Source organism: Carya illinoinensis, chromosome 3, assembly GCF_018687715.1.
Source record: "Carya illinoinensis cultivar Pawnee chromosome 3, C.illinoinensisPawnee_v1, whole genome shotgun sequence".
In the NCBI taxonomy this organism is placed as follows: Eukaryota; Viridiplantae; Streptophyta; class Magnoliopsida; order Fagales; family Juglandaceae; genus Carya; species Carya illinoinensis.
In genome coordinates, this window is record NC_056754.1 from 45,493,153 (window position 1) to 45,506,299 (window position 13,147).

General features: G+C 35.4%; 2 protein-coding genes across 2 annotated transcripts; one reads left to right on the forward strand and one right to left on the reverse strand.

Moving 5' to 3' along the window:
- Positions 1-487: 487 nt before the first annotated feature.
- On the forward strand, positions 488-2,375 carry LOC122304379. Its single transcript, XM_043116624.1, has 2 exons — positions 488-795; positions 891-2,375. The coding sequence occupies exons 1-2, from the start codon at positions 581-583 to the stop codon at positions 2,173-2,175; spliced, it is 1,500 nt and encodes a 499-aa protein (XP_042972558.1). The 5' UTR covers positions 488-580; the 3' UTR covers positions 2,176-2,375.
- Positions 2,376-11,028: 8,653 nt separating this feature from the next.
- Positions 11,029-12,518, reverse strand: LOC122304381 (transcription factor MYBS3). Its single transcript, XM_043116625.1, has 3 exons — positions 12,138-12,518; positions 11,736-11,932; positions 11,029-11,586 (listed from the first exon to the last, which is right to left on the reverse strand). The coding sequence occupies exons 1-3, from the start codon at positions 12,421-12,423 to the stop codon at positions 11,194-11,196; spliced, it is 876 nt and encodes a 291-aa protein (XP_042972559.1). The 5' UTR covers positions 12,424-12,518; the 3' UTR covers positions 11,029-11,193.
- Between the last annotated feature and the right edge of the window lie 629 nt (positions 12,519-13,147).

Consider the following 13,147-nt stretch of genomic DNA (forward strand, 5'->3'; position numbering starts at 1 on the left):
AGGTTGCTAGCATAGTTTTTATATATTTTGATTTATGGGTTGCTAAATATACGAGCATGAAATTGATTTTGTATATATTTGGATGCTTTATGTCTGAAAATATATTTTGAGTAATGCTATATATAAATCTTAGTACATAAGAATTGTATGTTCCCTTTGCAAAAAATGGCTCTATCATTAAAAATAAGTTTTTTCATTTGGTCTTAGATATTTCTATTTTTTTCAAAAGAAGTATGCCGAATTTGCTTAATCTAAACTCTACAAATTATTTTCCGAATTTTTTTTACATAAATCATATGATTGCTCTAATCACAAAGAGAAATACTTTGATTATAAAGGAATTACGTGAAGTTAATCATACAAGATAATGTAGTTTAATGTAATTTATTAAATTGTAAAATTAAAAAAAAAATCTAATAAATTAGATATCAATTTGTTAAAATAATTTTATGTTGTCTCTTTGTATTACTCTCCTAACAAAATATGGAAAAGTACATATGTTATTTTCCCCCAAATAACCCTTCCCGCGTTTTCTCCGTCCCAAACCCCAGCTCCTTTAGCCGAGAGGAAGAGAGCAAAAATGGAGTCATGGGTACCTCTCTTCGAGATCTTCCTGAAATCTCCGGCACCTGAAACCGAGGCATCTCAATGGTTACACCAGGCTTTCAATGCGTCATCATCTTCAACCCCAGTTACCACAACCGCTTTCCTCTCGTTGCTTACAAAACCTTCCGACGCCATTGTGGGCGAGGGCTCTTCGTCTCCTACGCCTTCCTCGCTTCCTTGTATGAAGCGGTAAGTTACACCGACACATCTATCTCCATTTTTTTTTTTTTTTCAAATTTTTCGCGTGATCTTGTGTCGTTAGACTTGTTTTGTTTGATGAACAGGGTCATGTTCATAGAGACTTTACCGAGTATGGTCCAGGCTCGGGTTCTCTCGTTTCTGGCTTATGAGCGTCAGAGGTTTTGCGCACGTGACTTGTCAATGCTGGCCCGGAACGTTTTGAGTTTGAATCAGGAACTCGATTTCTGGGTCAAGAGAGCTGCCCGCAATCTGCTTGAGGTGTTGTCTGATACGAAGTACGAGTGGATTTCTGGTTTGAGTTTGGATTCTGGGGAAGAAGGCGTGGATGAAGAGTTCGAATCTGTACCAGGTTGGCTCAAGGAGGCGGCGGGTGCCAATGATGTGTTTCTCCCTTGGCTTCCTATTTCTCCCGACAAACTGAATTCAAAAACATTTCTTGGCAGCAGTGAAGATAGTCAGGATTTTTCGAAGCACAATGGAGAGGAAGGAGAAGAAGAATTGAATGCAGTCATGGAGGAAATGGAAGTTGATCGTCCCACAAATGTTCCTGTTGGATCTGAAATTCAAGAGAAGGCTCGTTCTTTGAAAGCTAGGGCTCTGAACTTCGAATCCTCTTCCAAAACTGTTGGTTTAGCTAATGAAATTCGCCAACTTTGCTTGGACAAGGGCAGGGATTCTTTTGTGGTTTTGGGTCTCATTGAACCTTGGCTGGCTGATGATGAAACTGCTTCAGTTTTAATTTCACATCTCACGAATGGAAGCGAAGAAGAACTTAGTTGGCCGAGCCAGGTTCTATGCTCAGTCATCCTTCCCAAGTTCTTATTTCTTGAAGAACCAGCTTGTCGTGTGCTTGTGGCTGCAATAACAGAGTATTGCAAGCTTCATCAGAAAGCAGCCGTGTATGCTTTCTTGTTTCCATTGGTTCTCAGAAGCGAAGGAATCAACAACCACATCTGCGATGTGATTGCGAGGATCATTAGGGAATGTTTGCACCCAGTTCATGTTTCTGCTTTTTGTCAAAAGCTATTGTGTGGAGATAAAGATGAAAGGAGGGTTATCTGTCTTCCCTGCCACCAACATTTAATATCTAATGAATTGGTATGGACAGAATCATTGTTTAACCTGTTCCAAATCATCTTAAATCATAATGTTCATTTAACTCAAGACTCGGCTGATCATATTGTTTATCAGGTTCAGCAATTGGCTGTACATTTTTCCAAATCTCTAAAATTTGGGAACTTTTTGTTGTGCTTGGTTACCAAATGCTCTCCATTATTGAAGTCTCATAAGCTCTCATTGGTTGATGCTGTTGAGCAGACTAGTACTCTAGTGACCAAATCTATATTATCTAAGCTGGCTCATTTGTAGATATTGAATGATAATCTCTGGATTCTTGTTGTTCCTATGAACTTCAGCCATTCTCGGTGCATACAATTAGATCAAGTTCTTCTAAAACCTTCTTTTGTTCTTTTTTTTTTTTTCGTTTTTGTGATCTAAATGTATTAGCTAGGACCATTTTGAGGACTCTGTATGATCATTTTGGTAATATCGTTTTGCACTGTTATATAGGTTCCATTGTTTTGAGCATGCAATTCTTTATAGAAGAGTTGAAAGCTGCTTTACCATTGCAACATTATTGTTTTGATAATGGTAACAATTCATAAGAAACAAAATGGGCTGGACTAAACAAAATGGGGTGGGCTGAAGGGATAGAGCCATCATATCTTCCATCTTCCCTCTACAAGAATGGGAAAACATTTAACATTTTTGCTAGCAGGGCAAAAAACAACAAAGAAAATGTTATACCTACAATCAAACCCATGAGTATCATGCATGTATATTTCAAGTGCTAGGTAGTTAGGTATGTCTAGCCAATGACACGATGTTGACCATTAGCCCTACAATAAATAGAAGTGTTTTTACTTTTTACTCTTGCAACAATTGGGAGTGAAGATAGGAAGGAAATGGCTAGCTGACATTGATATTGAACAAGAGCAATGCTCATTAGCCGCTAATACTTCTGTAATTAAATATCATAATAGAACAATTAGTTATGCCTTATTATTAAAATTATCTAAGACTTCTATTCATGGGATGAGTGTCTCAACTCTCAACAAGTGGAAGACTTTGATATGATACAACAATTAATAATTGTTGCATTAATGTGTCTTCCTTTCAGTGTTTCTTTTCTTTTAATTATATGTACATATTATATAATAATAACACAAATGAGATCAAGTGGATGATATGACTTATGATTAATATGCTGTATTAATCAGGTAATTTTAAGGTTAATATAATTACATGATCTATATATGAGGGAATTGTTTTCAAATTAAAGGAGACAGGATCTACCCTAAAAATCTTGATGAAAGGGATTCGATCTCCCTCTTATCTCTTAATACATTCATAGGTGTTTATTTTTTCACCTTTTTATGACTAGGAAAGCGACCTGGGGATCATATCAAATACAAAATACAAGAGAAACATAGCAGACAGAAAGTCACATGATATGATGATGTGGAGATTATAGAAAGTGATGCTTGAATTTATATTATATGACATCAATAATTGGATGCAGCAAAATATATATAAATATGACAAGATAAGCACCTAATTAATTAAAGTCCATACAGAGTTAATTACATATATTTGATGCTTGCAATTACAAATATATTAATCAATTCAAATTCTTCTAATTTCTTCAGTCCATAGGAAATGGGGATTTGTCACCTTTTATATGAATGCACTTAAATGTCGTTTGATGCAAGTTAATCATGCATTAAATTAACTAATTAACAACCTTTTTTTTATTTTTTAATGTAAGCTTTAGGTCAAGTCCATTCTATGAACATATCACATAATTACCATAGTTTTATGAAGTATATATGCACCGAGGATTATGATGTCAGAGACAATGAAAACAATGAATATCTTATGAGTTTGGAGTATGGCTTAGTCAATGCATTTTAATTTGTAGTGTGTTTGAAGCTATCTTGTAGCACTTTAACAAATTAGCAGGTAGAACTCATCCTCCACGAAATATGCACTTTACCTATGCATCTTTGAATAACACAAAGCAAGATATTTCTTTTCATTGAAAGTAGGTTTTGATAGGTTTGGATGAAGTAGATTGATTGATTGACCCAATAAAAAGTCAGGTTGAAGTTGAAACATGATAAACGTTTTGATGATGCCATTTGTGGTGAACATAATACATATAATAAAATTTATCTCTTGTTATTAATTTAAATTTTTATTATGAATAGTAATTTTACAATATATTAAAATAAAAGTTTAGAATTTAAATCTTCATTCTACACTTTATTTCATTTAATTAAATATTTCATGTGTTAAATATACTTATTGAAAAAAAGATTGACTTACATGTGAGAGTAGATGTTAAAAATATAATAGAAATAATAAAATCTATATTTTTCCATTAACTTAAGCTTTAGGTTACACTTTTGAGACAATTAATAATTTTAAACCATTAAAATATTTTCTTGAATAAAAATATTGTGAAAATATGTTAAACTTTTGATTTTTTCTTCTTATTCGAATTCGAGAAATTCAAATATATGAAACATGCTAGCTCAACAGTATTTATTATTGTTCATATAAATATATTAAACAATATTCAATAAGCAATAAATAAATATTTTAGACATGATATTTTATTTGTTCATTTTCTTAACCAAAACCATTTTAAGTTGGAACAAGAAGTTGAGTCGATATGAAAATTAAAGAATATGATGTACTTTAAATATATAAAAATGAAGAGCAGTACAAAATTCCGTTTGGATTAAGAAAATATCAACAATATTATATTTAATTTTTATCTTTTATCTAAATTTATCTCTATCTCATTTTTAAATCAAAATCACACCTCAATCCAACACATCAAGCATCATGCGAATATGAAACAAAACGCGGTGGTTGAGGGAAAGAAAAAAGGGATCCTTTGACGATTGGGCTTTGCTAGACACAGTCGGCAAATACAGTTGGCATGCAGTCGGCTATACAGAATAAATAAAAAAAATATATAAAAATATTTTTTTTTCATGGCTGTACAGAATGAATAAAAAAAAGTTATAAAAATAATTTTTTTTTTTCATATAGGTCCCATATTAATTCATTTTTTTCAAAGCGACTGCACACCGACTGCATTTTGCCGACTGCACAAATCATTTCTCTTGACGATTAAAGGTAGTAAAAGCTTAGGTACAGTGTAGTTCAAAGGTCACTATTATTATCTATTAAGTGTTCCAACTCCAATCACATGTTATAACCTTTTGTGGTAGCAAGTCATTTCAGCGATTAATGATAGATATAATTATGAGTTGTATAAATATTATATTTAAAAAAAATATTTATTATTAAAAAATTAATTTTTTTATATTAATTTTATATTTATTTATATTTTTCAAAAAAAGTTTACAGTCTTTATATATTTTATAATTATAAATATCATTTTTCTTATAAATTAAAGAATAAGTGATGTAATTATTTGGAAGTAAAAGAATCTATTATTTGTATAATTTTTGAAGCATTTTCTTTACCCATATTAAGTCATGTCTTCCATTTTCTAATTTAATTATATTTCAATTATTCAATTTTTTTTTTCCTTAAATGAGTTTTTGTTACTTCTCACGTTATTTTATCTAAATGACCTTCAATGCGCAGGGGAAAAAAAATAAAAAAATAAATAAAAAATAAAAAATCTTGGGGCTCCTATTCTCAAAAGATTTTTCAATTTCTACTTATCAAAACAAATGACAATAAATTCAAAATAATTTTAAAGGTTAGAGACATTCCTTTTTCTTTCATTTATACATTAATTTTGTCTTGTTTGGGTCAAGACGTACATCAATAATATCCATTCATGTATTAAATGCAAATAAATTTAAATAATTTGAAAAGACATGAAATCTTAAAGGTGATCTAAAATAAGGAACAAGCAAATCCATTTCAAAGTTTAAAATGCCACGACAATAAGTTTCATTGTTTGTCCCCTTATCTTCTTTGTTCATTTATTTATTTATTTTTATGTTTCTTTGTAACCATGTAATATCATGTTTCTAAGAGGCTAAGGTTACCTTTAGATGCTAGGTTATATATCTTAGATGATCTGTAAATAGTACTGGAAATTAAAAATAGTATTTTAAAAAAAATAGTGAATGATATATAGTGAAAAAATAGTAAATGGTTATGAATAGTAGTGAATTGTTTGTGAATAATAGTGAATTAGTTTCAGACTACTTCAGTACTTACCAAATTAATAATATGTTTCAGACTACATTATTATTCACAAACAACTCATTACTATTTATAAACTATTCACTATTTTTTCATTACATATTTTTTTATTATTATATATTTACAGATAATCTAAGATCATCTCAATATTCAAACGTAGCTAAAAGTTCGCTCGGTGTAGCTGTCAATGTATCATATCTGTTACTAGCTAGCTATCTTGGTAACTATATCCTAACAAGATCATAATGGCATGCACAAAAAGACGAAGATCAGTAGAATGAATGAATGAATGCATGGTTATTACATGCTGAAATTGCAGATCCTTTTCACATGCGTATCTTGTCTGTTTGTTTGGATGACAAATTGATTCGTGCAGGAAGGTACATTCATGCACGTTAATATTGTTGGTGCCCACCCCAACTCAAAGAAATGGTCCCTCTTTCTGCTCAAAAAGTTCCTACAAAACTCCAAAAGGTGTCAAAATGAATGCATGGCACCAAATTAAACAAGTAGTACTTTCCTCAAGCTAAGGTCCCCGCGGGCCAGCTTTCACCTTCCTAGCTAGCTCTCTTTTCCACCATTCTAGCATGTGCAGTTCTTAATTGTTTGAAAGTTGTGGATATATTGATCATCTTGAAAGATTTTATTTACAAACTTATTTTTTACACACCCAGCTAGCACATGACTATACATGGACTGATGTGATTCCCACCAGGCTTGCAAGTAGCAAAATTCAATCATTCGGCACGTCAAACTACATCTTCTAGGCTCCCGAGGGTTCCTACTTTGATGGTCCAAACCTCCTTATACGTACGGATCTTAATTCATCCTTAAAATTAAACAACTTAGACATTAATTAGCTTTTGTATCGCATCATTTTCAGGTATGAAACAAATGTTTTGAGTTTTTGTATTGAAGAAACAAAGAGGGATGATGTCCTAGATAGCTAGAGTTTACAAACACGCCATTAAGGTTGCCCTCCTGTCATGTGGAGCACTTGGATTGTGATGTACCAATATGCTCAGCAATCTACTGATCAAGGTCCCTAGCTAGCTGGATGTGCGAAGCTCTCCCTTCTCTCTAGGTTAAAAGAACAGAAGCGTCCGAGGGAGGTGGAGCTTCCCCCAATCTTTTCCAGCTTTCATTTTCGTTTTGGTCAGTAATGAGTCTGTTTTCTCCTTTGTTTTCATTAGTGTAAATAAGAACCGTTTTGGCTGTGATTTGGTGGTTGAAAGGCCACCACCAGAGGCGGCGTCCCGAGGCCTCTACCTTTTTATTTCACCCATCTGGGCGGAGATTCATTTCTTGTAGGGGTGGAGGTTCTCGGTTTCCTTTTGGCCGATATTCCCGACTATTTAGGTATAGTCTCCTGTGGGGACATTTCGGAGCGTTACGGTGTGAGTGTGGGTAGGGTATCTTGCTCCGGAGATGATGGTTTTGCATGATGGTTTGGGGTGCTTCCCGCGAGGTAAAGGAGCTCTGTTTTATCCATGGAAAACAGAGGGTTTGTTTCGGGTGGTATGCTGAGCTGCATGGAGGGGATGAAGCGGTTTCTGGTAAGGAGTCTGGTCGCAACTCACGGTGGACATTCCTATGGTTGGTGGCCGAAAATCGGGAGATGCAGTGGATAGATGGTTGTTTAGTTTTTTCATTTCGTATGGTTGTTAGATCTGTCAGTCTTGTTTATTTGGATTTGGGTGTTTGTAATAAATCTCTCGTTGGCCCTGTTCTGCTGGTTGAAAAATAGAGGTTGGTTTTGTCTCTGGTTTAGCCTTTGTCAGCCCATAGTGGAGGTTATCGGATATGTTGTTCACAGCTTATTGGTGCTGGGAGAGGTTGCCAGCGATGAAGCTGGTTAGGCGGACTGGAAGGAGGTGGGATGATGGTGGAGTGGTCCTTTCATGGGGCAGGGGATGCAGGGGGGAGTGGTCCGTAGAGTACCAGAAGCAGATGGGGTGGGCATTCGGCGTGGGCATACGGCGTGGGCAGACGACGTGTGCATACGGCGTGGAGAGCAAGTGTTTGTTTGTTTGCTTTTCAGTTAGGGTTGTTTCGGTAGTTATGTACTATGCTACTTTGTTTTACTTTTCAGTTACGGTTGTTAGTGGTTTTTATTAGGGTAATGAAAATAAATTGAAATAGATTATTCCCTTTCCTCTTTTGGAGGAGTAGGGTAGTGAGTCCCTTTCCTCTTTTAGAGGAGTAGGGTAGTGAGTCCCTTTCCTCTTTTGGAGGAGTAGGGTAGTGAGTCATTTCCCTCTTTTGGAGGGTGGGAGTGGTGTGGATTGGTGTCTCATAGACAAGTCGAGATGGACATCTCTGTTTATACAGAGTCTCGCATCTCAAAAGGGCTGTGTCATCAGAGAGTTTCTAAAATTTTTTTAGACAGTGTCCGACACTTATTGTGTGCGGGGGAGCTTAAAACAGATGAGTAGTTGGCTTGTAATCAGGATTGGTACCCGGACTTATTAGTCACAGCTGTAACTTTCTTCATTCAGGAATTGAATTGAAGTCTATTTTAAAAAAAATATATATGCTCAGCAATCTAAATCCACGACAGTCCACTCTACCGATATTGATCCGATAACTAGCTAGTCTTTTAACTTTTAAAAGTTTCACTTATCAATATTCAATGGTTAAAGCACGATATAGCCTTAATTTCTCGAGGCCGCCCTCTTTGAACCCCAACAGCAAAATATTAAGTACTCATTCGATCTCACATTCAAAGAGCTATCTATATACGTCCAATTGGAGAATCATACTGCAATCTAATTACTAAAACATCACAAACTCTTAAAATGAGGAGAAAAATCAATTCCATTTCGAATTGATGATGGACCCAAAAACACATATAGACAGAAAAGAAAAACAAAAACAAAAACGAAAAACAAATGAGTTTGATGATAAGGATGATGACAAGGTCAACATAAAAAAAAAAAAAAGGATAAATTCGAATTTCATGACCCAGATGGAACAAAGCTACATCCTCCACACAAATCCTGTGAACATTAGAGTGGATATACAGGTAACCTGAGAGGAATAAATTAAGATCCAAATAAGATGACACCTCAGCAGATGGGTACAGGTAGTAAAAAAAGACGTACAATGTCAGATGAAGAGTCACTGTTTCTTAAAAGTGGTCATAAATGCGACAAATCGTATCCATACAAAATCTTACCATCGAATCACAGATCTAACGAAAGCCATGCAATTCTAGAAGAGCGTAGAATACCGACCGGTTTTCTTTTTGTCGACATCCACTAGTATTCAGAAAAATCTCTTTACCCCAGCCCACCTCATGCAGTTTCTTCAGATTTAGAGTTAAACTTGCAGTACTACTACAAGAAGCATTTTTTGTTGTTCATATTAATTCTCGACTAAATATCATAAAACCTGGTATCTATCTTTTTGTTCACTTGAACCCTTAATTCTTATCCGAATTTGAGTACAAAACTGGAGAAGAGAATATCTTCCTTTCTCCAGCCTCAAAAATCCTTGCCAATTAATTAAATGCCATTACTAGACAGGAAAAAGGACTAGAAAGTGATTTGTGTTTTCCTTGCACCTCGTGGACAAGCTTCATCTCTTCATTATCTTGGTGTATCCAGTAGTGATGAGAATGCTAAGAGATGTGTCAGCTTTCTGGTCACACAGTTTGCATTGTGTCTTCTTATCGTATTTGGATTCTTGTCCGTACAATTCCATATTATGCAGTTCTGCAACTTGATATATATCAAGAGTGTGTCTTATCTTCTCTTTTCTTTTCTTTTTTCTTCTTTTGTGGGATGTGCGTGGGGGATGGTCGTGGGGAAGAAGATACATCAGTTCAAGATATCTGTCCACAGACCAAAAAATGTTGAAATATTTTCAAATTACTTGAACATTGATTGAACTTCTAATTAAAGCATTCAAACTTGGAAGAAATAGTACATGCAGTATTCTAAAGGTTGTCAAGATCTATTAATAATTATTGCTGCTAGTACTACATTCCCGGCCATTCATTAAGATACGATGATCACCAATTTCCTCATTATATCAATCTTATCCTCAAAAGTGGGTTTTGATATCAACATGTTTCTGTCAATGGAAGGCAACGAATTTAAGTTTGGATGTACGGTCTTGAGGCAAGTTTGGCTGGACAATCATTTTGTCATTACAAGTAGTAGGACAAAACACTAGATTATGCCTCGATTCAGATTCATTGCTCTGGCTAAGTTTCAAGCTAAGAAAAACTATTGAGAGTATTGCTTTCATTGTGGTACCTTTATGAACATTTGACTGTAAATTTGGAGTTAAAAAGAGGCATGAACAAGTAAATTGAGCTCCAAAAATCATGAAAGAGGAGAAGAGAGTATAAAATGCTAGCAGGAGCTAAAATCCAGAATTCCAGATGTTGGACCAATGAGATATAAAGTTTAAGACTAGAGACAAACCCCCCCCCCCCCAAAAAAAAAAAAAAAACCCATATTCTAAAGAGCACTATCATTTTATATATTTAGAAGTGGGAACCCAAAGAACCTTAATTTGTTCTCAAGTCACTTTGGTTCTTCGATCCCCGCAGCTGTCGCTGTTTCAAGTAAACAAAAGTCTGAGACTTCAACAAAATTACTTGGGCAGCATTTTAATATAGGCATAGAAAAGACACGAAAGTGGTTAGGTACTGATGTCAATAATTACATGGGGTTCTGAAGCTAGTGCATGGTGGTGAGGAAAAGGCCATTTCTTTTCTTCTTTATTTTTGGGCTACGCCAAGGTATCCCAAAATGAGTTGAAATAATTCCAAGGGATAGACGCAATTACCTGTAAACCACATATATCTATAATGTCCTTATCTATATGAACAATATATATAGGAGATGATTGTGTGTTTGAGCCTGTAACTAGAATGAATGAAACCACTTAAAAGCCCATCAGAGGACAAAAGAAATCTCTAGTATCAACTGTTTTGGCTACTTTTCAGAGTAAGCATAATAGATCATTTATTCAGAGAGGAGGAGCGAAAAAAGGAACAAAATTTCCCATTTAAGAATTACCATTATACTAATAATAACACCTACAATATGTAACATATTATTTGATATTCTGCTAGGGGTTGACATGCATCATCAAGATAATCATTTCCATGGTTTATCCATGAATTTGTACGCTGATGGGGCCGAGAACAAGGGGTTCTGGGGATGATTTATTCTGTTCCAAAGGCCTTGGGGCGGCAAGGGTGAGCTCTAGATTAGGTGCTGCGTTGGAGGAACTGGGTTTTGCTGCATTTGAAGTGTTCAGCCGGGAATCAAGTAATCCATATAGCCAAACGGGTACCGCCTGATTGCGTGAAGCTAATTGAAGACAGTCGATTTCTTGGTTCTCTGATTTGACATGTTCGGAGGAAGTGAGACCTTGCAGATCAGGAAGATTGCTATCTTGGTGAACTTTATGCTGATCAGGGTTATATTGAGTACGAACTGGATCACTTAGCTTGGAATTAGAACTTTTAGCAGGCTGAACACACATGTTGCTGCGCCCAACCTTTTATGTTCATTCCAGGGGAGAAAAAAAAGGAAAACAAAAAACAAAAAGAAACTATTACTCAATTGACAAAGCTATAGCTAGAGGCTGTGGAAATCAAAGGGTGCAAGGAAAATCTAATTTATATTAGCTGAAGAGAGAGCACGTACCATGTCAAAGAGGCTTGAACGCCGCTTCTTCTTGTCAAGGCTTGCTTGTCTCAGAAAATACTTCTGAGCATGGCTTGCAACTTGGGTTGGGGTTCTTGTTGTCACATAGTTTCTGGATATACCTCTCCAGTCACCCTTTCCTAGCTTCTCAAGCCCAATCAGAAATGTCCGGTGCTCGTCTTCTGTCCATGGAACTCCTGAACGTCCATAGGGATATCTATATTTGTTAACTTGATGCAAGACAAAATTTGTTTCCGCTAAGAATTACTCAGCCAAAAAAGAAAATAATAATAAACTGAAGAAGAAAAGGTTGCTCAAAGATTCTTGTTAAGATGTTGAAACAGTTCCATTGTAAAGAACAGGAAAAAAAAAAAAATGTCATTTTGCAGAGAAGTTACTAACCCTTCTTCCTCTCTTGGGGTCGACAAATGAGACCATCAGAAAGATAACCAATGGTGGTTTTATCAGAGTTTTCATCGATGGAAATTCCGGAGGAAAATGAAGAAGATGGGGAGGGAGATGAGTACAAGCAATCCACGCTGAAACTCTTCTTCATTGCAACAGAAGATGAGGATAAGTCAAGCTGCACTCCAAAGAGCCTAAGACCAGCAGAAGAACTCCCTCTGTAAGTTGTGCAGGTCCTTGAATTATGGCCTATGTTTCCACAATGTGAGCACTTTCTGCCCATGTTCACCCGGACAAGCTCAACCTCAGATTAACGACCAGCACCCAACAATACCAAACGCAGAGAGAGAGAGAGAGAGAGAGAGAGCACAAATAACTAATATGTTTGGTAGTATATATAACATGATGGGGGAGGGGTGGGGCTCATGAAAATGGATGCACACTAAGAGAAGATGATTGGATGGACATTGTTTATTGTTGGATATTTCTTTTACAACTTGGGTTCTAAAACAAAAGCAATTATAAGTACTCCTCTCTCTCTCTCTCTTTTTCTCTCTAGAAAAGCTTATCTTAATGGGATTAGTTTTGTCCTCTGGAGTTTTGTAAGCTTACTACTATTACTCTGTTGATGGGGACGCTTTGAATTCATTTTCATCCATTTGGCATATAATTTATATATAGGTACTCATCTGTATTTTCGATCAATTTCAGATAATACTTTCATATAAGCCTTGAATTTTCATGGTATCAACAGACAGAGAGAGAGAGAGAGAGAGAGAGAGAGGATCCTCAATAGTTAGCTAGGGGGTAGGTAGATGACTTGAGACTTGAGACTTGAGAGGGAAGAAGGAACATCACAGAAAATGAGAACTTTGGAAAGTGATTCCAATTCATGGGAAATTTACTACAATTATATCCATGGTTTATTATTATAAGTAGGAAAGATGAATGTGAAAGAAAATGGCTTTGAATTGAATTTCACATTAGTTCTTTAAAAAAAAAAGGAC